The sequence below is a fragment of the Motacilla alba genome, chromosome 2, assembly GCF_015832195.1.
Source record: "Motacilla alba alba isolate MOTALB_02 chromosome 2, Motacilla_alba_V1.0_pri, whole genome shotgun sequence".
Taxonomy (NCBI): Eukaryota; Metazoa; Chordata; class Aves; order Passeriformes; family Motacillidae; genus Motacilla; species Motacilla alba.
Window position 1 is genome coordinate 114248047 of NC_052017.1, and position 24115 is coordinate 114272161.

The 24115-nt window shown below is 40.1% G+C and overlaps 1 protein-coding gene across 1 annotated transcript; it reads right to left on the reverse strand.

Moving 5' to 3' along the window:
• Nucleotides 1-4519: 4519 nt before the first annotated feature.
• On the reverse strand, nucleotides 4520-11512 carry LOC119698206 (cytochrome P450 7A1). Its single transcript, XM_038129863.1, has 7 exons — nucleotides 11362-11512; nucleotides 10873-11017; nucleotides 9369-9609; nucleotides 8408-9021; nucleotides 6960-7090; nucleotides 5856-6031; nucleotides 4520-5256 (listed from the first exon to the last, which is right to left on the reverse strand). Exons 2-7 carry the CDS (start codon nucleotides 10950-10952, stop codon nucleotides 4960-4962), a joined length of 1539 nt encoding a protein of 512 aa, XP_037985791.1. The 5' UTR covers nucleotides 10953-11017; nucleotides 11362-11512; the 3' UTR covers nucleotides 4520-4959.
• Between the last annotated feature and the right edge of the window lie 12603 nt (nucleotides 11513-24115).

A 24115-nucleotide genomic window follows, 5' to 3' on the forward strand; every position in this document is an offset into this window, starting at 1 on the left:
AAAACAAGTTAAAGTAAACAAGAGTTAGCAAGCTGGGTATTTACACTGATAGCACTCCTGTTAATAGTATGTAACCTTTTTATTATTTAATTCTAAGGTTATTAGGAGGCAATCACTGCTTTTACCCCCAAAACCCCTGCATGCAGCTAAACATAATTATGATCAAGCCTCATCTGTATATTCCTTAACTGTGTGGAGCTGGCAGTGTAAATTAGAGGAGATAATAGAACCATAAAATCATAGAATAATTTGGGTTGGAAGATCATCTAGTCCAATCCCCTGCAATGAGCAGGAGCATCAGAAGATTTTGGTCCAATCTTCAGCCTGTTGACTTTCAGATAGAGCATGCTGTGCAGTTCATAAATGGCAAATTCCTATTTATGGTGCCACAGCTCTCTGTTTAGACCAAGATCGTGAACAACTTGAAGCACGCTATCAACAGCTAAGCAATAGCTATCTCTAAAATGTATTTCATGCTTTCCGAAAAATTATCCCATGATTTTTCCTCTTTTTGCTTCCTCTTTTATTTCATCAGAAACTTGCATAAGAGATCTCATAATATAAATAGCAGTTTATCCTGATATTCCTACAGTAAGATTTAAAAAAAAAATTGAAGAAGAGTTTAAAAATCTATGCTCAAAACCCCTGTTGACATGCTGAAGAGTGGCTGCCTGAACTCAGCTCTGTTACAGCAGATGTGGCCAGCATGGTTTCAGAATTGTAACACTGTCTTGTTTTCTGACATGGTGTCATGTCTCATTAGTAAGGTCACCATGTCACTTCCAAGAGCTCCATGATCAGTAAAGATTTCTTTTAGCCTGTAAAAGCTCTAGAACATTTTCACTGCCTAGGTTCAATCTGCTCTCCCAAAATACTCACCCTCCTTCTGCTAGATTATGAGCCACATGGTCTCACTCAGCCAGCTCTGCCTTGCTCCTAATCCCCAAATCACTGTTCAGAGGCATCTGACCAGCCCCATGTCTAGCTCATCTGGGTCCAAAATAATCTGAACATTTAATCTCCCTGGTGTGCCTAATCTATGTTACGCTTATGTGTTCCTCAAGAGTTATTCTGCACTCTGACTTACCCTGTACAGGACAACCACAAGCATAGAGTTGTCTTCTGGGGGTGTGGGGGGAGAGACTCAGCTCACTAACTTCCTCAGGGACTGCAATCCCAAATTGAAATTGAATCTCCTCTCTAATAAGAGAGCACTTGAACTGTAAAGGCACTGTCAGAGCATCATGCAAATCATCCTGTTGAGTCTGGTTTTTTTTGGTTTTGCTTTTGGTTTTTTTTTGAGAAAACATGCTACAAATTCCCTGAGAAAAGTACCTGAGCTATCCTAATGGTTAGGGTGCCCACCTGGAGGCTGAGGTCATGGCTCCTCTTCTGTCCATACCTCTTCATGCATTTTAAATAGTAAGTATATAATGTGAAATACTCGCACAGCCCACAGTAGAGGCTGCCTGCTTGCTACCAGCCTGGATCTGCCCAATATATTTCTAATTGCTCTCATGGTTTTAGTACTGTTTTTCTGTGTTCTCCTGTCTTAATACAAGTCCTGCTTTTAGGAGAGGCAGCAGAAAGAATTGCCCTGATATAACCTCGTGCTGTTTGTGACCCTGGCAAGGCAGATGAGTATTGATTGCCGAAGTATTTGATTACATTAGCTGAGGCATAGTGCCACAGACCTTGTACTTTCTTTTCTCCCCTCACTTGCATCTGTGCAACTCCATTAACAGGGGTTTAACTGAGGTTAGAAAATTAGCAGCTACAGCAGTAAACAAAAATACTTGTATATACCCTAATATATATTTAAAAAAAAAGTAAATCCATATCCAAGCTATTCAAACAGTTCATCTGTGTGTCTTTTGCCATAAAGTGGAAGCATACTTAGGGGCTTATACTGGGTCTTTTCATCTGCATAACACGAGGTCAATATGAAAAAGAAGGGTCTCCTGCAGACGTGTTTTATCATCCTCGGGCTACAGGAGTCCAGAGCTGAGCAGAGAGGGCTGGTTGCCACTGTTCTATACACTATATCAATCTACAGGTTATGTGGTCCAATCACCCATGGAGAGCTGCTACCCCAGCAAGAGGGGACTGGCCCAGGCTGAGTGGTGAGGACCATGGTGCCACCGGAGCTTGGTCAGGAGCTCTTGAGCCACCTTTCAGGGCCCTGTCTGGTGAAAGTGCTGGTTTCCACCAGTTTGTGGTGATTCTGCCCTTTAATCAGTATTTTCTCCACAGTGTTCAGAACTGGGCTTTAATCTGTGGGGTGATCCTCTGATGTTTTTATCTTCCCCTGAGTTCTCTTCTGTCAGTATTCCTTGGTGTGTGAGCCAGCTCAGGCAGGACACGGGAACAACCACAACAGCATGGATGAAATGGAGAGAAAATTTGTTTTGTTGGAAACAAACCATGAGTTTTCTAGCTTTTACCCTTCTGATTCTCTCCCTGATCCCACTGCTGGGGGAGTGAATGACTGGCTATTTAGTGCTTGGTTTTTGTCTGCGTTTAAATCATGATGCCACGGGGGATTCCCAAAGCAGTACCCAGGCAGAAGCCAGCCCACAGGCAGGGATGCAGGCACCATGGAGCTCTCTGAGTGCTAGGGGATCACCAAACCTTCTCTTTTTCCCTCTATATCAGGAATTCATGCAGGTGTAGTTTACTACTGTTTGATTGCTCCCACAGCAGGACAGGAATCTAAACCATGCTCAACAGGATACCTCTAAATCTATCTCAGGACTGCGTTATCTGAACACAGGTGTTGTCCAGCACATGAGGTTAACAATAACTGGTACGATGTATGTGGTTTTTGACACCTCAGCTAGCAAGCCATTTGACCATGTTCACAATCTTCCTCACCAATCTTCCATTATTCTCCCACACTTGGGCAGCTGAAAGTCAGGCCAGCTTGAGGAGCTACTGAATACTTTAATTTCTCATTGACCAAAGGAACTCACAAGAACCCATTAAACCACAGCCAGAAAAGTCTGGAGCAGTTGGTTTTAAGGAGCCAATGGGATGTAAAAGAGGCATAATTTTTGAAGCAGCCTAGAATTAGTTTAGCAGTTGTCTTATCTTTTTTCTGTTGTTGTAATTCCATGTTGAATTCCTTTTCATCAAGGAAGTGTATATTTCTTAAAATATTGCACAGCCTTGCTGCCCTCAAAAACTGCTGTTTCAAGCAGGATTTATTTAAGAAAGAAGGAGCAGATACTCTAATGATAAAAACATGTGCCAGGGCGCATGTCAGGCTTTCATTTACTCTCCAAATTAGCTTACATTGAAAATGTTATAATTTATATGAATCATACAAAGTATAATTGGCAGAAGAGGGAAAACAAGCTGTACTGGATACTACCCTTACTAAGAGAACCAAAGTAATAATTCAAACCCCCTTGCATTATACATAATTGTTCAATATTATACATGGTGCAAGAAATTGGTGCTCTCTGTTCTCCTTTGAAAATGCAAAAAGATTAAATAAAATTACAAAGACAACACACAGATAATAAATGTGTGTTGCACACAAAATAAAGTTCTATGCACATGCTGCATAATCTTTGTCTTAACCGTTGAATATTTAGCACAGTGGATAGTGAGAAAAAAAAAGAATAAAGTAATTGTAGAACTCAAACAAAAAATTCTTATTTAGGAAGAGATCTATCAGCTAGGCTGGATATCTTGCTAGAATGTGACATTTGAAAATATCAAATAGTCCTGTATCTCATCTCTCACAAGGCTTACTTTTGTTTAAGGAAAAAACTTTTTTCCTACTTGGAAGAAAGCAGGATAAAAACAATGTTTTAAGTCCATTTGTTCTTTTAATGAGCAAATGATAAGAAAGCTGTCTCTTTCAGACCAAAGAAATTTCATTAAAAAATGTACTTTTGTGACATACATACACACATCTGCCACTTGCAACAGAAAAGGACAGGGATGTTAGAGAGAACTAAATTATATTAACCCTGAAACAATTGTTCTTATGGACATACCATCACTGAAAAAAATATGGGCATACGACTACCCATGGTAACTTTAATGGAATTAGATGAGGAAGACCTAAGGAGGCTTATGTAAAAATGAAATTTAGGCAATGAGGCTAAATGCAGCCAGAACTATTGATGAATATGTGGTAGATTTATTTATCTCCATACTGGTGTTTGAGCTGGCTAGTTTAAAACTGGTTTGGGTGGCTTTGGGTGAGTGCATAAACCTTTGATAATGTTAAGATGTTAAAACAACAAACACTCTAGAGATGCATTTGGTTCAGCCAATATAATTTATTTTAACACAGTTAGCACTTTATTAAATAAGTATCGTACAAAGAATATAATACAAATTTTGCAGTTTCACTTGAACGTGAATATTTCTGTAGGTTTTTTTCAAGTCTTCTTCCAGTTTTTCATAAAACCATAAATTTAATTCCCCAGGAAACTCTCCCCTCCCCACTGTGAATCTGCCTTTATACAACAAAAACTTTATTTCACCTGTGAGGAGGCCCACCCCCCCAACATTTCAATTATAGAAAAGAATCTATTTTAACTGTAGTATAATTTTGAAATTATTATGAATTAGCTCATGAAATTCTACCTGTGGGAAAGTATTTGCTGACAGAACAAAAACCTGGCTGCTGGACACACACAATGGAAAAAAATCTGAACTTGCCTTTCCAAATGGTTGGTAAAAAAGGAGACATTTGCATCAAAAGAGAGCATTAAACCCACTGTAAGCTGGTAGCACACTGGTGCACATTTTTCATTAAAATGGTGAATTAGCATCTTCATATAGATTTTCCCCCAAGACTTGAAGCATTTCATTTGCATATATACACAAAATGTATATAAAGCATATGTTACACAGTGTATTTAGTACTGTTAGTATATACAGTGTATTTATGTACTACTAGTACATAGTGTATATGCATAATACAAAAACATATATTCATTAGCATTTCAGCCTGTACCTGAAATCAATGTCATTGGAGGGCTGCAAAATACCCAGTCCTGCACGGGATTGATCTAGAGAGGGACACTTCACATTACTGTCCACGAGCTCTATCTCAAAATATGAAAACACCAGAGCCAAAAATTGTTTAATCTCATGGACAGCAAATAACCTGCCTGGGCACTTTGCTATGCCTGTCCCAAAAGGCATGTAGTAATACTTCAGCTTCCGACCGTTCCGGTAGAAGTCGGTCTTCTCCTCTCCCTTCTCGTTCAGGAAGCGATCGTATTTGAATGTCTGCAATTGAGCACACAAAAGAGTTCCTTGATGTTTGGGTACCTCCAAAAGCCAGATAAAGTTACTAAGACACAAAATGCAGGCCAGGAAGGGGATGTCTCCAGCAATAAGCATTGTAAAGTACCACCAGCCCCCATGGTGCTGTGCTAGAAAGAGTAGCCTCTGAGAAGTTCTGTTATGTGGGACAGGACCCCAGGTTCTTTGCTGATAACTCCCCTTTTCTTTCCTGACCTCTAAAAATAAGGATTGTAGCCTGCATTCTTGTTCATGCGTCAGAAAGAGAACTGGAAGAATTCTAATTCTGTGCCCCTGGGAAACTATTATCCTTATCCTTCTTCAAAGACTCTCATCATGGTGATCTTCCCTCACTGAGGAAGGCACTAAGTAGAAGGCTTAGTCTGTCTGGGGCTGGTAGCACACCTTTTTTTTTTTTTTTTTTTTTTTTTTGTTTCCTATTATCACATCTTCAGGTGTAAGAATGGACTGTCTGGGGTACAGCAGAGAACCAGCCATGGGGCACCCCAATAAATGCTTTATCTGAAGGCCTGTTAACTTCTGTCAGAGCACCAAGTTTAATGCAATTTGCAAAAAATGCTTACCAAGGGATCAGCATAGATTTCTGGATCAAAATGCAGCAGCTGAGGATAAAGAGCTACAATGTCATCTTTGCGAATGTTGTAAAAGTCGTTCTCCAAGTGCAAAGTGAAATCTTCCTTGGCCACTCTGAAAGTCATGGATGCACTGGAGAGCCTCATCGCCTCCTTGATGATGCTGTCTGTTGGGAGAGGACAAGGAATGATTGCACAGTGTATTCACATACTGGGGGCAGGTCATGGATATTGAGCTATTTCAGAGCCATTATCAAACCCTGAATTTATTAGAAGAAATATTTTAATATTAACTTTATACATGCCTAAGAAAGTGTCTTTCTCATTTCTTTTTAGCATTTCTATCCCTTCTGCAGATACCACTGAGAGCCTAATCTGCTTTCCCCACAAAAATGCTTATAGTGGATGAAGCAGAATGTTCAAAAGTGAGACATATTTTCGCTCTGAGATAAAGACCAAATCAGTGAAAACTGAAAGCATAACAAGAAAAAGAAACAGTGCAGTAAGCAGAATTTTCTGAGGCTTTAAGAGGTCCTGATATAGAGACCCATACTCAGAAAAAAAGTAATATGGGATTTTTTTGTTTCAATATTAGCTGACTTTTTTTTTAAAGTAACAGTACTTAAAATGCAGCATTATCAAAACTCTCTGTACCTTCTGAAAACATACTTATAATTTGAAAAATATTGAGAGGAAATAGAAATATTGGTATTAGAAAACATTGCTTCACACGATAAGAAGAGGAATTTAAGTTTTGCCAACACCATTTAATTTGATTTCAAGACATAAGCAAATAAAATATTGTTCCGAATTATCCATGTGTCTATGTTATGTAGCAGTGTAGTATTATTGAGACACGCCATTACCCATGAAAAGTGGTGTTCATGTGAATTTTGATACTCTCAGTACCACCTGGGACATTGGGAAGCCTGCTTGTGTTGGCTATTGCTAAGGAACATATAGTGTTCTGTTCTACTGTTTCTTTGCTAACTCCAGAGGAATTCTATAGCAAGCATTTATATGGTAATAAAAAGAAGACCATGGAAATTGTAGTGTGATTTCTGCATAAAATAATCCTGTATAAAATAGTCATACCTAGTATTGGCATATTATCCAGCTGCTTTCGGTTCAAGGAAATATGTTTGCCATCTAAGCTGATACTCTCTTCAGCACTTTCCAAAACACTTTGCACTTCTTTGGTAGCAGCTCTCATTGCTTCTGGACTCCTAAGATCAAAAGAGCAAAGGTATAATATAAATTTAAAAATTGTCTAAGAGGGGGTTTTGCCATTAACTTTCTTCCCGACTAAAATTTATTTTGTTGGCAGACAAGTTCAACCATCTAAAATAAAAATGTTGCAGCAAAATGCTGCAGTTCCAATTTTTCATGTCTTGGCAAAAGCAGGATAACTTCAAAGGAAAAAAAAAGAAAAAGAAAGGAATCCCAAGTATTTGATTTTGTCTTCAATGACAACTGGGACAGAGCTGGTGTTCTTAATTCAGGTATAAAACAGTACTGGCACTAAAAAGAAATGCCAAAAATAAGAAAAAAAACTAGCCAGTTGCAGATTAGGAAATAGCCCCACTGCAGGTAGAAAGTTTAGGAGCAGGATTATAGATCAATTTTATAACATCATTTATTCTGGCTGATGTGACAACATTTTGTCTAGCTGAAAAGAATCTTCCTAATACTAAGAACCCACATGGCAGCCTTCACCATCTAGCCTTTCTTTCAGACATTAAAATATGAGGTTTGGTAAAAAATATAGACTCAATAAAAGAGGGTGCAATTGTGTCTTGACAAAGGCACAATCAGGGTGTTAAAAGACTCTAAGTCCAGAAAATCTAAAGCAAATGCATTCTTGGAGCAAGAAGTACTAAATAACCCCAAAAATTAGTATTAGCAATTAGATATGATAAGTAAAAGCATTAGAAGTTTAGACACATACTTCAGAGTTAGTTATGCTGAAGCAGATAATCCAGAAAGGCCTACTCTAAAATGGACATTTGATAGCATTATCTGAGCTGTGCACTTGTCTCACAAGTAACAAGCTCAGCAGGTGCAATCTAGAGTAGAGCTTTAGTGGGATCTATCAACATATAAATTGTTTTCTGTTAAGTATCTGTGAAAACAATTATGAAGTGAAACCTCATGTTGCCTGCTCAGTGAGATGGTCTAAAAATGTCTAGTTAAATTTGCAGCCTTTAATACAATTAATGTTTTGACTGCAACTAGGACTTTTAATGTCATATCATACAGATTTACTCCAAAGCTTTCTTGACAAAGTGTAGCATTGCCCTGGAGTGCTGTTTCTTAACAAAAAAAAAGCTTCTAAAGAATTGCTCTGTGCTACCACCACTTGTTCTCAGATGTGTGAAGGGCTTTTCTGTGGAAGTCCTGAACAACACAGCACTTCTGTTGCAAACAGTACGTTTTTTTATCACTGATGAGGTATCAAGGAGTAGAATTGGCCTGGACTAATGAATTGGTTTCTGAAAGATAAATATTTTTCTTGTTTGGGAGCAACAAGTATTGGGACTTACTTAAGAAGATAGAACAAGGTCCAAAAGGTGGCAGGAATGGTGTTTGCTTGAGAGGCCCAGAGCACTGCCACGTGGGTCTTGGCTTTCTCCATGTCATCGAAGGTTGACAGGGTGTCGTTCAGGAACATGCGGAGGGTGACAAGCTCAGAGAGGTTGTCCCTTTTCAGGAGGTTCTTGTGCAGGAGTGCCTCTCCCAGCTTCTCACGTGCACTGTGGGCACTCTTGAAGAGGTGGATAGGCAGCCCTGCCACGAGGGCTGGGAAAATCTTATCGAATTCCTTGAAGTTTTCAAGGGCATTTAGGATATGAGCTCTCTCAGTTTCCTGCTTTGATGATAGGTTTTTGTCATTATTTGAACTAAACTCCTTACCAAAAAGTGTTAAAAAGCCAGACTCAAACATCACTTGGCAACAGAAGGTATAAAGTCCTTCTGTCACCCAGGTATTAGACTGAAGCTTAGGTGCTCTTGACTGCAGCATGACGTACTGTAGGTTTTCCATCATTGCTTCAATGAGGGCATCTAGGGCATTGCCTTGAAGGGTTCTAATGAAAGTCTGATGAAAATTTTCAGTGGTGTTTCCTTCTGCTGGGTCAATGCTACCATGCCCAAAAGCCTGTCACAAAACAAATTGTATGCATGATAAGTAAGGCCTGTCATTACCTGGATGATAAAGTCTAACAGACAAAAATCCAAAGTAAAACTTCATAGCTTACTAGAGGGAAGGATAATAATGTAATAACATAATGTACAGTCTTAGAATAATGTCTTAGAACAATCCAAATCACTGCAAATTTCTTTTCCATTTAGGTAGAGGAAAGAAAAGACCTACTATTTTAAACCAGTAAAAGTGCAGAAATGTGAAACCAATCCAGAACTATCCAAAGGCATAGTTATATTTACAGGGATTAACTGGGTATGTCAGCAGATACTTTGCATGTTAGATATTAAAACCAGGAATACCTTGGCAGAAGTAGCAAAGTGGAACTTTTTCCAGTCCAAGTGTTTTCCTTGGCGCATCAATGCATGGTATGAAAAAGGGTCAGTGAGGAAATGAATGTATTTCCCTGCTACATGGCAAGTGAAGATGTGGCCGTGCTTCTTCTGCTTTTCTTTGAGGAATTCAAGGGGGTTGGCACCAAACTTCAAGGCACAGCCCAGGTATGGAAGGAACCCATTTTCAAGTGGTGGCTCACCTTGCCGCCTACAAAACACAAAACAAAAGCTCAGTTTAAAATCATGTATAAAGACCTCTTCTCCAGGACTATCAGGTACATAAAACACTGACGTTAGGCTTTGTGTAATGTGAAAAAAAAATGAGGAAAAAAATCCCAAATAAGTAGTTTATTTACAAATATTTTTCTCCTCTTTAAGAGATAAGCTATGTAAGAAAGAACAACTTTAACTATTAATAGACATAACAAAACATATAATAAAAGAGTTTGATTCAGTCATATTTTTTTTCCCTGAATAAGATGCATATTTTTCACCTGTACAAATGGAAAATTATTGCCATTAGCTGACACAGTTATGACATTGTCACACTAATAAATAATCCATCACACTGATATTATCTAGTGCATTTTTGGACAATTTTATCCACAATTTAATTTGAATACCAAGCAAAGAAACTTTTGAGCACAGAAAGGTTGTTATAATTGGCAAATCCCATTAATAGACCACATCTCTCTAAAAATATGGGAATTTTGCTATGATCCTCAGTAAGCATAAGAGCTAGTGTTTCAGACATAATGTCATCAAGCCCATGTTGTAAATTAAGCAAATACTTAAAATCAAGCATATGTTTAAATTATTTTCTTTTTTGAGTAGAAACAGCTTTCCTGCATAAGGACATTATGACTGCTGAAATAACTTCCATATAATATTTCAGCTTTTGCAGTAAATGAAGTTAATTATTTTCACCTTTTTTTTAAATTAAACTTTTTAAAATAAAACTAGAAAATTACTGTGGAAAATAAAAAAAATAAGAAAAGTTAAGCAAATTACTCTCTCCTTATGTAAATGTGTCAGTAGGATAAATGCTTTTAAGGAATATACTTCATACATAAATATTACCTGTATTAAATTGTGTTACTAGATATAATATAAAAATGTTTGTAAGTAGGTATTAAACAATAATTACATATAAGTAGGTATTCGCTGTGATTACAATACAGGTGAAATTACAGCCCAGAACTTTAGGAAATCAGGACATACATATTCATATTTTAATTACCTCACTTATGCATAGATTTGTATCTACTGCTACCTCTAGGCATCAACACACTATTGAAAGTTCATATGCAAAAATTTGATTGGAACATAAATCTCTCAAAACACCAAACTACAGCATTGTCTATGCTGTCCTGCACATGTCTGACTACAGCTCTTTTAGTGATGTACACAGGATATTTGACACCAAAAAAGGCCAGGCACACTGAGATGCTTTTTCAGAAAGAGTCCTTACCTTCTCCTCCTCCCTAGAAGAAACCAAAACACACAACAAAGTATTACAGCCGTTCCCCAGATCCAGGATGCTAGGAACATTTCTGATGATGCCCAAAAGCTTCCAAGTGGAAAATGGGTAACTACCAGGATGGCAGGAGAGGTGACTGAGAATGAAACAGAAGACAGGTCACAATTTATATACAGTGGGTACACTACTGTATCTAATGGCACTGAGTCAACCTAGCAAGCTATTGATTAACCATTTCTGGAGAGAGCTTGTTCCCCCTCTGCTCTGTCACCTTTCTGCAGAAAGCTTTGCCAGATTGATGCAGACAGTTGCAGATCTGGCCTTGAGCTAATGTCACGTAGCAGTAGCAGTTCCAAAGTAACCAAACAGCTGTAATAGTTGATAATTTGAAGGTTAGCCAGGTGTATTTTGATTAATCCTGCAGATTTACCAATTGCAGTTTATAGTTCAAGTTTAGCAATATATGAAATGGTTACTGACCGGTGTCCAGGAGATTCAGACTGTGCTAACTGGTGGCTGCAGCCCGTGCTGCCCTTCAGCTGCCAGCCTGTTCCCCCTCCCTTCTCCTTGTGGGCTGCCCTGGCTCTGGTGTGCCACTGCAAGAGGGAACGGCGGGGTTCAGCAGCTGGGCAAAGGGATGGCTGCGGAGGTGGACTTACTTCCTCTAACAACATTTGTCTGGAAGAAAGGGGAAAACTGGTCTCTCACAGAATCATAGAGTGAATCATAGGAGAAAAGGAAAGTAGATCTAGACAACCACGCTGGTTTCGGGTTTTTTTCATTGTCCTTTGACGACCTTTTATTTTCCCACTAAATCTTTTCTCCTTTCTGTTGTTGACTTATGAGAATTCATAAGGAGTAGAATTGGCCTGGACTAATGAATTGGTTTCTGAAAGATAAATATTGGCTTCCTCCTAGACCTGGCATCAAGCCATCAAGGAGGCAGCTCAGGTATAGTGATGTTTCATTAGTCATCAAGGCGTAATATGTTTCTAAGAGAGAAACTGAAGGGTTTTTCAGACTCACTTCTGTACCAGTTTTTGTGGGTGTCCCCACAGCTGTGTGATAAAACAGTAAAGATTTGGACATCTTGCTGTTGCAATTGAACACTACACTGAAGGCATTGACACTCAAATCTGGCAGGTGGAGATATTGTCCTGGCTTCAAACAAGGGCAGGCAGTGAAGCATGGGATAACTGTGCACAAGCCATTACATTTGAGTCAATTTTAAAGTTACTATACTGAAGAAATTACCCTTATTTGCAGCATCAAGGTTTGCCCACACTTAATCTAAAAATCACTCCTTTTGCATGCCAGCTCCAGTCCTCTATCCCATTTTCATTTAAGCACAGGTGCTTCATTTATTTTCCTATAAAAATTTCTTTTTCATCAGCTGAATTTATCTTGATATTATATAATTGCTTTATAAAAACCTTGCTTTCCCATTTCCTGCCTATTTGCGTTATTGAAAAATTCAGTTCTGGGTGTCATCTTTGATTTCATCCTGTGACTTCTTCATCCTAAAAAAAAAAAAAAAAATTTATTATATTGGTGTCTAATTCTTTTTGCATGTGTTGTTGAAACAACACTGAAAAAGAAAGTCAGAAGTTACTGACAGTTTTGTGTCCAACACCCAGGAATAACATTTAACCAGCAACAGTTGCCTGTGTCCCCTCATCATATCTTGTGTTGCACTATGTAGAGCTGCCATCACAGTTGCCTCTTCCCTCTGTGCTTTGAGTTGTTGTGCTGCAAAGTGACGATAACATCATTTATAAATGGCATCCTGCTGCCAGCAAACAGCAGCAGTAACTTCTCTAAAGCTGCCCACCTCCTTTCACTTTCTGCTTTGCACATATAGAATAGTTCTAAAAGTATAACCAGGTGTAGGCAGAGCACAGGAGCTGCCTGGCAACTTACCTGAAATAATTGCTTTTTCTCTCAGGAAAGTCTTAAATAGGTCAATCTACAGTCCCAAAGCCAGCCTGTATTACAACAGGCTGCAGGCTGTGATTTATGTATGTCCTTGTGATAAAGACAAGCAGGAATCTTGTCTGCCACAGATACTCCACCAAATCTAGCAGATGATAAACATGAATCTCCGTCCATTTATATTAGTGGGCATTAGGCTTTCCTGATTTTTCAACAGCACCAGTGGAGTGTCCTGATGTTCTGGGTGTGGTATTTTGATATTCTTCTGACAAATACACTATTTCCCACAGACAAAGCTCAGGCAGTTGCCACCAGTCTGTACAGCAGGGATTAAAAGCACCATGTGGTCCTACTGGTTGACAGATAGTAAATTTTCTGCAACCCTTTGTGTGTTGTGTATGAGCTTGGCTGTCTTGCCTCAGCCCAAGGGGATGACCCACAAGAGTTATGGGTGCAGTCAGAAAAAACCTACTGCCCTGGCTTGGTGAAGAAAACTCCTCGTGTAAATGGTAAGAAGAATATTAATGTGAAAAACTGACACTGGCTCAAGACTTAACTCAGGCCAGTGATAGCATAAAGCACTGCATCTGTTTGAATGTATAAACTTTTGTCACTGCAGGTTTGAGCATGGGTGTTCTTCAAGAACTCAGCAATGTATCAAATAGCAGTTAGAAAATGCAAAACCTTTTAAGAACTGTAATAGGACCTTTTGGTCAAGCCCTAATGAACACTGAGCTAGAACCAGTTCAGAAAGAGCAGCTCAAGAGCACGTGGATGCGGGCAAGACAGCATGCTGACATTTCACCCAGTACAGCGCATTTAGCAGCCGCTTCCAGCCCAGCCTGGCTGCCCACGCAGGCTCCGAGGACAGCTGTGTCCGCACAAAGTCTGCTTGTGTCTTCAGGGCCAGGAATTGTGGCGAGGTTGATGCACAGTTAGATTGCACCACTTTCCCCCAAAGGGCATCAAGACACTTTTCACCCAGATACACCCACTGGCTGTGGGCAGAGGCTGCCAGGAGCACTCTTTATCTGTCACCTCTGCTCCAGCCAGTGAAGTTGAGCTGTGGCCTCCATGGAGCCAATACTCTTCCCATAAAACAGTTCACTACCGTGGTGATTCCTGAAGCCTAAGAGAAGCCTTTAGGCTTGTTTCTTCCTGCTGCTCCAAAACTGCTCACTATCTAAATTTGAACTTTATCTCATTTGGTGTAGCTATATGGCTTTCATTAGTCACAACCCACACATGGTATTTAAATTAATAGAAAATAATAGATAGACCAAGATGAGGGGAATAAGGTTTTTCCAGGGTTAATGATGGCTTCATAACCTGGGAGCACTGATGTGCAGAAGGGTGTGATGGACTTAGGAGAGGCTGTTGATTACATTTGGCAGTAAATAGCAGATTTCCACACAGCCAACTCTATTCCTTGTTTATTCATGGGAAGTAAGTAAGAGGTACACACTACAAAGAAAGGATTGGCTTTTTTTTTTCTCATGCATGTGTTGTGAGAACTGGTTTATTTTCTTTCATCAAGAGATGAAAATCCCTGAAACCACACAAACCAAGCATTTTGCTCAGCAGTGGGAAGGCAGCCCTGCAGTTCACGGAACTGGAGTAGGCTGACATGATACAGCCAGAAGATGCAATTGCAGCTATGAAACAATTCTGCAGCTGTGAAACTTGTAAAAGAGATCTCAGAAAGGCGGAGCAATACAGGAAAGCTTAAACAAGAAGTTGTGCAGTAAAGCTGCTTGTAGCTCAGAACCTTTGCAGCCAGAAAATAGCTAATAAATAATTATATGTCACCACCTACTGGTAAACCTCCTTGTGTGTCACTTGTGTTTTACAGCAGCAATTTTGTGAGTCAATATTTGTTTCTTGTTTCTAGACACCAAAAATGGTATTTCTTCCATGTGCCTATGAATTTTTCTTTGCATTTATATCAAGTATCACTTTAATGAAGATATGGAGATATGCTGGGTAAGATCACTGAGGTTTCTGAAGGCCAAACTGAAAACCTGGCTTTTTTGGGATCACTGAAAATGTAAAATAGAACAAGAAATAAGACTTTACTCCTCACCAGCCACAAGAAACATCTATTTTTGAGAGGAATGATGGCTGTCAGCATACAGGCTCCTGTACTGTGGGGACAGTCCAGCAAATTGAAGGTCCTTGTGCAGCATCAATGTTGGCTTGGCACTGCCATCATATGTCTGCAAGCTGAAAGGCATCAGCAATGCTCCAGGCCCAGGGAAGAGAACACTGGCTGCCGTGTCCCCTCACAACAACAGACCTGACACACCATGGCACACCATGGCACAACATTACCCAGCCTGCCCTCCTAAACCAGCTGCTGCTACCAAGTGATCATGCCAGAAATGCAGTATCTTCCCCCAGAGACTGTAATTCCAGATATAATTCCAACAGATCCCTAGCTGGATTCACCTTTTCCCTAGTTTTCCTGGGTCAATGGAATAGGCAGAAGTCTTGCATATCTAAATTATAATTGACTATCTAAAATAATATGAGTGAAATTATATTAAAGATGCTGTAAAGAATAATGCCGTAATTATTTAATGATCTACACAACCTAAAATAAATTCATGCTACTACAGTATCACTCCACAGCTCTATTTTAGCAGCTATCATGGTTGTTAAGAGGGCAGACTCTGCCTACATTATACTCTGCCTTCTGCAGAATTTGTGAGTCATCTGACTTCAGGAAAAGAGCATGTTTCTCTTTCCTTAAAAAAAAATTAAAATTAAAAATTTAAAACAATCATCATCATCATAATTTTTTTCTGTAGATTGTATGTAGATTGTAGAGGTACAACTCTTTTGTATTCTGATATCATTGTGATATATTTAACCCTGTCATTTTATTTTCCTGATGAAGCACTCTGCACAGACAATGCCTTGTATTTATATTAGGATAACCAACACTGATGTACTATAAAATTAGACAGGCTTGGGAACTGGGTTTATTTGCATCCTGTTTCATGAAAATTGCCCTGAGCATTTAAATAATAGTAAGGACAGATATTTCCTCTAATAACCAAATTAATATTTCCATATTTATCTCAGAGTATCCTCTGAATGTGCTCATGTATCAGATAATGAACTTGATTTACTTGCACCATATCAGTTCATTTTCTCTCTGGGATTTTCTTTGTCTTTTTAGGAATGTCAGTTAAAAGTTTAGTAACCTCCCTATCAGACCTGGGATTTACAATGCCTCTATCTTCCCTTTAATATCAAGCATTAGAAACTAAATCTCAATCAGAAACACCATCCTTTATTTGAATTTTAATAGAAAAAAAAAGGAAAGGGAACTATTAAACATATGATTAAAGTAACAATTGAGAATATTAAGATTTATGAAAGTTACCTTTTTCTAAGTATTGCTGAGGAGAAGCTGTAAAGAGAGCAATTATGAAAGTGGAGACAAAAGAGAACTCATACAGGAACACAAGCAGGAAAAGGAAATGGCTGTAAAATAAACCACGAGGAGTTTTTACCACTCATCCAGTGCGGCAAACTGCATCTTCTTAAAGCAATTTTTTCTTTTTTTAAACTCTGGAATTGAGTTGTATTGTATCATTTCATAACAAAACAGAAGCTTCTACATTATCCTGTTACTTCTAAATGTGCAATTTCAGGTGCTCAAAACACTTAACAGGGAGAAATCAAATCTCAGATGTGATTACAAAAATGATGCAGCTCACTGCTACCAAATAATTATTTGAAGAAAGGTAGTTGGGTAACAAGCCAAGAAGATTGCAGCAATCCAATTGTCTGGGTGACAAGATTGCAGCAATCCAATTGTCAAGGTGTTCTGGGCTGCTCCAGCAGATGGAGCAGGGAATGCAATGGCACCTTCTGCTTCACTTTGCTTCCCTTTGCTTTTTTTCTGCTGATGTTCTTTTCCTTCCTTCCTTCCTTCCTTCCTTCCTTCCTTCCTTCCTTCCTTCCTTCCTTCCTTCCTTCCTTCCTTCCTTCCTTCCTTCCTTCCTTCCTTCCTTCCTTCCTTCCTTCCTTCCTTCCTTCCTTCCTTCCTTCCTTCCTTCCTTCCTTCCTTCCTTCCTTCCTTCCTTCCTTCCTTCCTTCCTTCCCTCCTTCCTCCCCCTTTTAAAGAGGTGCACTGCCCTGTAGATTACTGGTTGCTCTTTAGCTGTCAGCCTTCCAGGGGCTGCAAAGGGGCTTACAAGAAGTATGGAGAGGGACTTTTTGCACAAACATGTAGTGATCAGACAAGTGGTACAGGTTTTAAAATGAAAGAAGGTAGATTTAGATTAGATATGAGGAAGAAAATCTTTACTGTGAGGATGATGAGGCACTGGAACAGGTTGCCCAGACATTGTGTGGACTTTTCATCCTTGGAAGTATTCAAGACCAGGGTGGATGGGACTCTGAGCAACCCAGTGGAAGGTGTTCCTGCCCATGGCAGCGGGGTTGGAACTAGATGTTCTTTAAGGTTCACTTCCAATCCAAACCATTCTATGATTATATGATTCACTGCCTGAGTTTGGCATCCATTAAGGGTAGCACTTACTTCATGTCTCCTCCTTCATTACACTCACATTCACTCTACATCTGCATTTAGAAGCCACAGAGATTCAGTGACACCTGCACCTATTCTGTGAGAAGGGTGGCATCTTAAGAACCTCTCTGCTGTTTCCATCTTCTCTACACAAGTGCTGGTATTGCTCTGGTCCTGCAGTCTGGATTTGGGACACTTTGACAAGCCTCACATCAGGCTGCTGTGGAGCTGGCTTCGTGCTCCTTTTCTTCCTGAAGAGATCACCTGTGCAAGGACAATATCCATTGCTATAGTGTGAAAGGAAATCAGAAGGTCCACCACCTCACTGGCAAGATGGCATTCTGGCTGGAAGCCAGCTTGGCACCTGTAGTCACAGTGGGGACTTTTTATTTCAGCTATGGCCACTACAGGTCTAAGGGAGACAGAGGCTGATAGCTGTTTGAAACCACCAGCAATTTCCCCTTGATGGTGATTTCAGCAGCTATTAGGCCACTTTGGGATTGTAGAAGTCTCCAGAAGTTTGGGGAAAATGGAGAAGCTGGATGAAGAGTGCAGCTGGAAAGGAACCACAGCCTGAAAATGGTGGAGGTCATCAGCACATCTTTCCTTGAACAGTTTTGGTTTGGTTTCAGAATATTTTTACTTTCCTTTTGCATCTACACATGAACACAGGAATCATCCTCTGAGAGCATCCCTGGTGGATTTATGCAAGCCTGCTGCCTAGGTATGGAAAATTTTGCCAAGAATGGTTGCATATAAATATGGTTTTTAATGGAGATCTGAGCTTCACTGGACTGTGCAAAAAGTGTGGGGCACACAGTTATGCAATTGGGCCACATTTTACTCTTCCAAGGGAAAATAAACATTCTTCTACTACTAGATTTACTTAAGGATTTCTTTTTCCTATAGCTATATTCTACTTTTTATAATACAATATTTATTGGAAGACACAAGCCAAGATTGAAGAGTAAGTACCTTTCTATATTACAGAAGATATCTGCCAGTTATCCCTTCAATTCTTTTCTGTGATATATTCCTCTTCATGATTATACTTCTACGAACCAAAGCTTTCTTCATTTGTTTTGGGTTTTTTTGGGTTTTGTTTGGTTTTTTGTTTGTTTGTTTGTTTTGAGAAAGCAAACTGTGGTAATGAACAACATCTTCATTGTGCAAAAGAAAGGAAAAATAAGGCAAGGTGGTGTTACAGACATAATATGAAGCCAACTTCACAGTGTAAGGCTGTTCAACTGTCCAGATTAGATTAAAAATGTCCAGATTAGATATAAATATGGGACTAAATAAACTGTTCAAAGCACAGCCCACTGGTTTTACATGTGAATCAGCCTTCTGGCCTAGGAAAACTGAATTGTAACTGAAAACAGATAATAAATTTGGGGAAGTAATATTAATTTTTACTACCAGAATTTCTGTAATATTGTATTTTACCTATTTATTTCTATATATTTCTATATTATTTTTTACTTAAATAGGCAAAGATCAGAGATCTACCTCTTACAGCTTTGCTTTGCAGTTGAAAAGACAAATTCCAGGTAGAAAGACAAAAATTAAAACAGAAAAACACAAAAAGAACAAGGTAACAGGAAGAAAGAAGCTGATGGAAGAGGAGAGACAGGTAGATGTTTGTAGAGAACAGGAAAATGAAGATAAAACACAAGGTAAAAGATAGAAGCATTTAAACAGCTGGCTAGTTTACAAATGGGGACAATTATTGCTTTTTAAACAAATAGACAAACATTGGTGCTCCAGTTACATAGCTCAAGACTGGTCTCATAAGTTAAACAGGTTTGCTGTGGTCAGAAATGCAGTGGCAGACTGCCAAAAACCACTCCTGAGCTAAGGGAAGCATTTGACTTGCTGAGTCAGCATGGAGACAGCTCCCCAGAAAAGTAAGGACACTGTGCCAACACCAACACATGCCTCTGGATGAGCCATCCCCTGATTGCTCACAGCAATTCAAGTTCCCATGACAGTCTCCCCCAAAATTTTTGGCTCGGTCCAAAGGCTTCCAGTGGTGACATACATAAAAGCGAAATTTTAATTATAACTGTTCAGCAGTGGTAATTTGTGACTGAGGAATGATCTGGCATTGAGGGCAAGGAGGGGTTAAACTGGCTGGGAGCAGGAATGCCAGAGCCAGAACAGACTCCTTCCAAGGGAGTGAAGTTTCCCTTGGTGATGAGATAAGAAACAGTCTCAGCTTTGTCTTGCAGCCATCCTGGAATAAGAGTGCTCAGGAAGCCAAGCTCAGGGGAGAACTCTGAGCAGCAGAGCTGGGTGAAGGGTGGATCCTCAGGCTGAGGTGCCCCATGCAAATAATCTTGGATTTGGTGCTGTGTGCATAAGGCATCTGTTTGTGATGCATCTTTGCAGATTTCAGTAGAAGTGCATATTGTGATGGGGACTCTGCCCAACTCATTGTTCATTAACTTCTTTTATAATGAAGCACAAGGGTGTGTTTAATTCACCTCGAAGGTACCATAAAAATTCTCCAACAGGTGCCACTAGTGAGCCTTGCTGGAGCAGCTGCTCTTGGCCTCTGCCCTTCTTTGCCTCTTCCAGAGGTTACAGCCCCAGCAGCCAGAGCAGAGCAAAAGGACTGTCCACCTCTGTCCCACTACCCCATCCCAGAGGCAGAGGTCTGATCAAATTTATCCTTGGTGGCATTTTAAGACAAAGAGCCAGACTCCCACTGAGGCATCAGACCTCATGATTCCTCATGCTGTACTTGCCACAAGCACGTGTGCCCAGGATAGGTTGGATGGTTGGACCAGAAACCTGGTCTAGTGGAAGGTATTCCTACATATGGCAGGAGTTTGGAATTATATGATCTTTAAGGTCTCTCTCTACCCAAACTCTTCTGTGATTCTATGATTCTATGAGGGCAGAGGGGTCTGTCCTTTTGTCTTGCTTCATGCTTCATCTAGACTATGGAACACCACCTATATTAGACCACAGCCTTGGCCTGAACTAGATGGTATCTAACATGAAGGTACAAAATGTTAATTCAGAGATTCCAGGAGAAAGGAAAAGACATTGAATCCCTGGGAAAACAGTTAAACAGAAAATATTACAGCTACTGCGAAATATACACCTTATTTCTGCTATGTCTACCTAGTCTTTACAATATGAAAACAAAGAATATAGATTTTTAAACCCTGAATCATGTATGTCAGAGGTAGGAAAGAACAGTTCAGGTTATTTGAGTCCTTTCCAGCAAAATCCCACTTGTGGATTAGGCACAGGAAGAGGACAGTCACTCTTCCCGCTTGCCTGCATAGAGTCCAAATCCACCCCTTCCTCGGCTCTCTTTCATGTCTCCTGTCTCCTAGGACTGGCTCAGGATCATGCATGAAGGAGCTTGTTGTCTGCAGGACCTCTTCTTCATCTGTTGCAAAGGCTGCAAGGTGTCTAATGAATGAGGAGGACAGAGGAACATCTTATTGCTCACACCCGAGACTGTCAGGCTGTGGATTTGGATGCTGCTGTCCTGCAGTGACAAATAACTCCTCTCTCCAGACTCTCCACAAAGCAGTTCCTGTGTCTAATCTGCAGAAGTGTCGGGCACACGCAATCGTGAGTGAAGTCAGGAAGGTGGGGATTTAACAAAATATCTCCTGTATTACCACAAACATCAGACATGATTTGTAGAACTGAGAGCTCAGAATAAAGCATTATGAGCCTATTCAACTTGAGTGCCTGAATTCCTTGTCTGTACCCTAGGAGTTATGATGGAAAATAAATGAGCAAGTGTTTGCACAGCACTTAGATGTTAGAGCATTACTTAGAAAGGATGGGGACAACATTAGTATTTCCATCTTTAGAGAAGAGTTTGAATAGTAGACAGGAAATCAGGCATGAAACTGCCAACTGAACAGTGGAAAATAACTCACTGAGCGCCATTCACCCCATGGGTTTTATGCTCTTAAAAGTAATATGCAATAATATGAAAGTAATACGTTATAATGCCCTTAAAAGGCAAGATCAAAAAAAATATGAACAGGGAATGAGGAAAAAAGTGACCTAGCAGTATCTAATGTTAAGTACATTACTGGGGCAAAGCTCCTGTAATGTAATCTCTTCTGCATAACAGGGGTTTGTGCTGAAAAATCTTATTTCCACATGGAAAGTACAAAAATTCTGGTATATGAAGTCTAGAGGCACAGCTCAGTGCAATGCAGCCCCACAGTTAATTAAGCTGCTTTAAGTGGTAAGTTTGTTCTAGAAATACAAACAACACATTTGGACACTCCTTTCACCTGGCTTAGAGCTTAGAGCAGGACCCGTTAACTCCCTCATAACTACCCCAGGTATGGAACCACCTCAATACAATTATTCTGTTTCCAGTGCTGACAGGGTGCTATCTTGCACAATTGGTACATGTTTTGAGCAACCACTAATTGTGGAGTGGGTGGAGAGCTTCCTTACAAACAAAAGCACAACCTGTTTTCAGCTTCAAAGGAAAAATGTGAATTTTTCAGTAATAATTATGTATTATTTTGTTAAGATTTTTTCAACAGCTGAGACTGATACCGATCAGTGGGTGGTTTCTATTATTCTTTGAAAGTTGGCGCTAGACCAGCAAAAAACCCACAAACAGTACACTGATGATGGAAAATTATCACACTTGCCCATGGGTATTCTAACTTAAAAAAGCAAAGTCTAATAGCTTGGCTATTTGTTCCACTTCTTTCAAACAATAGGTGCACATACCTTAGGAACTAGTCTAGAGCCATGTATCTGGGCAATTCATCTCTGGCTCCTTAGAGCTCCCCAGTCTCAGTGCAGCTCTTAGAAAGATATGGCCTTGTCCTTCTTCTGCTTCCCTCCAAAATCCAGGACACAGAAGTATCTCCCTTCTGCTCAGTCCCAGGTGCTCAGTTCATGTCACAGAATGGCTGAGACACATGCCACCCCCTTCCAAAATTTGGTTTCCTTGGGAAAGAAATGAGACTAGACCAGTAGCTGGAATTGTCTTTGGTCTGTGTGTTTAAAGGATGAAGACCCTGAGATATGCCAAACTGCACTGGTTGCACAGACTAGACATACCCATTTCTCAGCAATTACCTTTCGGGTTTATTATGTTTTGTTCCAATATTTAAATGAACAATTTTGAGAAAGCTTTTCAGAACAGAAGTGTACTCTTTCTCTCTCCAATAGCTGTTCTTAAGCAAGAAGAAACAGCCTTATGCAGATTTTCAAAATCTTTATTGAAATCATGTTTCACAATACATTGGGAGATGAGGATGATATGATTCACTTTTGATACCAAGGTGGATGTCCCGCAGCTGGACGTGGTGCCAGAGCTACTGCCCATAACCTGGACTTTGCTCGCTCTTAGATTACGTATCTGCAATAGTGCACACATGGTATGCTCAATGTGTAATAAACCACATGGAACCAAGGGTTTGGGCTAGGACATCATCATAAAGAAAATGAACATCCATTTTACCCATGTCGTGGGTAAAATCAGGGAGGGTGCATTGACAGTACAAGTCTGATATCCACTGGAAAAGGCTGCTCCCTGGATAACAGCAGACTGTCTTGAAAGACCACAAAGAGATGAGCAATGCAGAAAACAGCAAATAACAACCTAGCTTTCTGGAGAGAAGAAAGATCTTCATAATGAGAGGAGCATTCAATATCAAACCAAAAGAAAACACCATCCTTCAGCTGTCAGCACTGGCACCCAGCAGAATTGCACTGGAAAACTGTCACACCTGCCATTTCCATGCTACATGAATACTACAATGCTCTTCATTCTACAGGGTGGGTCCAGGGCTTCACTGCACTGCGCTCATTATAGGATCAAGAGTGCCACACTTTGTCTGAGCACAGTTTTAAAACTTTCACTGCACTTATGTTAAAATCTCCTTTGGCTACATAGAAAATTTAGCACTTCTAAAGCAGTAATCATTGTTCATTATAAAACTAGAGCTAGATTCCCTCCCTTCCTCCTGGCCCAGAAGACATGTAATACAGGATTGTTGTGAACTTATACCCTAAGCCCAAGATTTCACTTCATATATATTTAATGACCCGTAGTTCCATGACTCAGCAGCCAATGGTTCAGGTAGTGGCATGCAGGAAGGTTCCAGGTCTGGCTGATTACTGGATATAGAAACAGGAGCCTCCTGAGCAGCCAGAGAGTTGCTGTTCCTCTGTATTCAGCACTGCTGTGGCTGCTACCCCAGTCCCTGTGGTGCTCACCAAAGACGCTCGCAACTGGAGAGAATCAAGAACTGGAAAATACATTGCAACAACAACAGAAAAATATATATTGCAACAAAATTTCTGTTTATCTTAACTAAGGTTATGGTTGTGCAGACAGCTCAAATGGTGAAACAGCCTGTTAGTGTCAGAGTGAAGCGAAACAACCTTCCCTCTCATTCCCATTTCTCCTTCTGCTTCTTCCTTTCTCCTGTTTTCAGCCCCACACTCCCTTGCTCTGGCTCATGCTTGTGCTTGAGAGAGCCTTTTATTGCTAGTACGGCTCACTAACCAGCAGAAAAGCATCCATGTTTTTTTGGTGGATTTGGTTTCTCCTGGGGCAATAAGTTTAGCTTTCTCTCAGAAGAGCTCGGCAACTGCTGGGACTGGCTGAGGGCAGGAGAAAGAGACTGTAGGTGGGAGCAGACCTCCTTCCTGGGTGCTGGAGGACAGCCCAATTCTTCTCTTTCAGCTCTTCTTAGGTGAAGAGAAGCTCTAGGGCACTCAGCATATTTAATTATCTGTATGATG

What these genes read in the sequence shown, in the direction of transcription:
- LOC119698206 (XM_038129863.1), bottom strand. Translation starts at nt 10,952, where the DNA reads ATGTTCCTAGCATCCTGGATCTGGGGAACGGCTGTAATACTTTGTTGT. An exon ending in ACTTTGCTACTTCTGCCAAG is followed by an intron (nt 9,022 to 9,368) that starts GTATTCCTGGTT and finishes GTTTTGTGACAG; the next exon opens with GCTTTTGGGCATGGTAGCAT. An exon ending in AAATCTATGCTGATCCCTTG is followed by an intron (nt 5,257 to 5,855) that starts GTAAGCATTTTT and finishes GCTCAATTGCAG; the next exon opens with ACATTCAAATACGATCGCTT.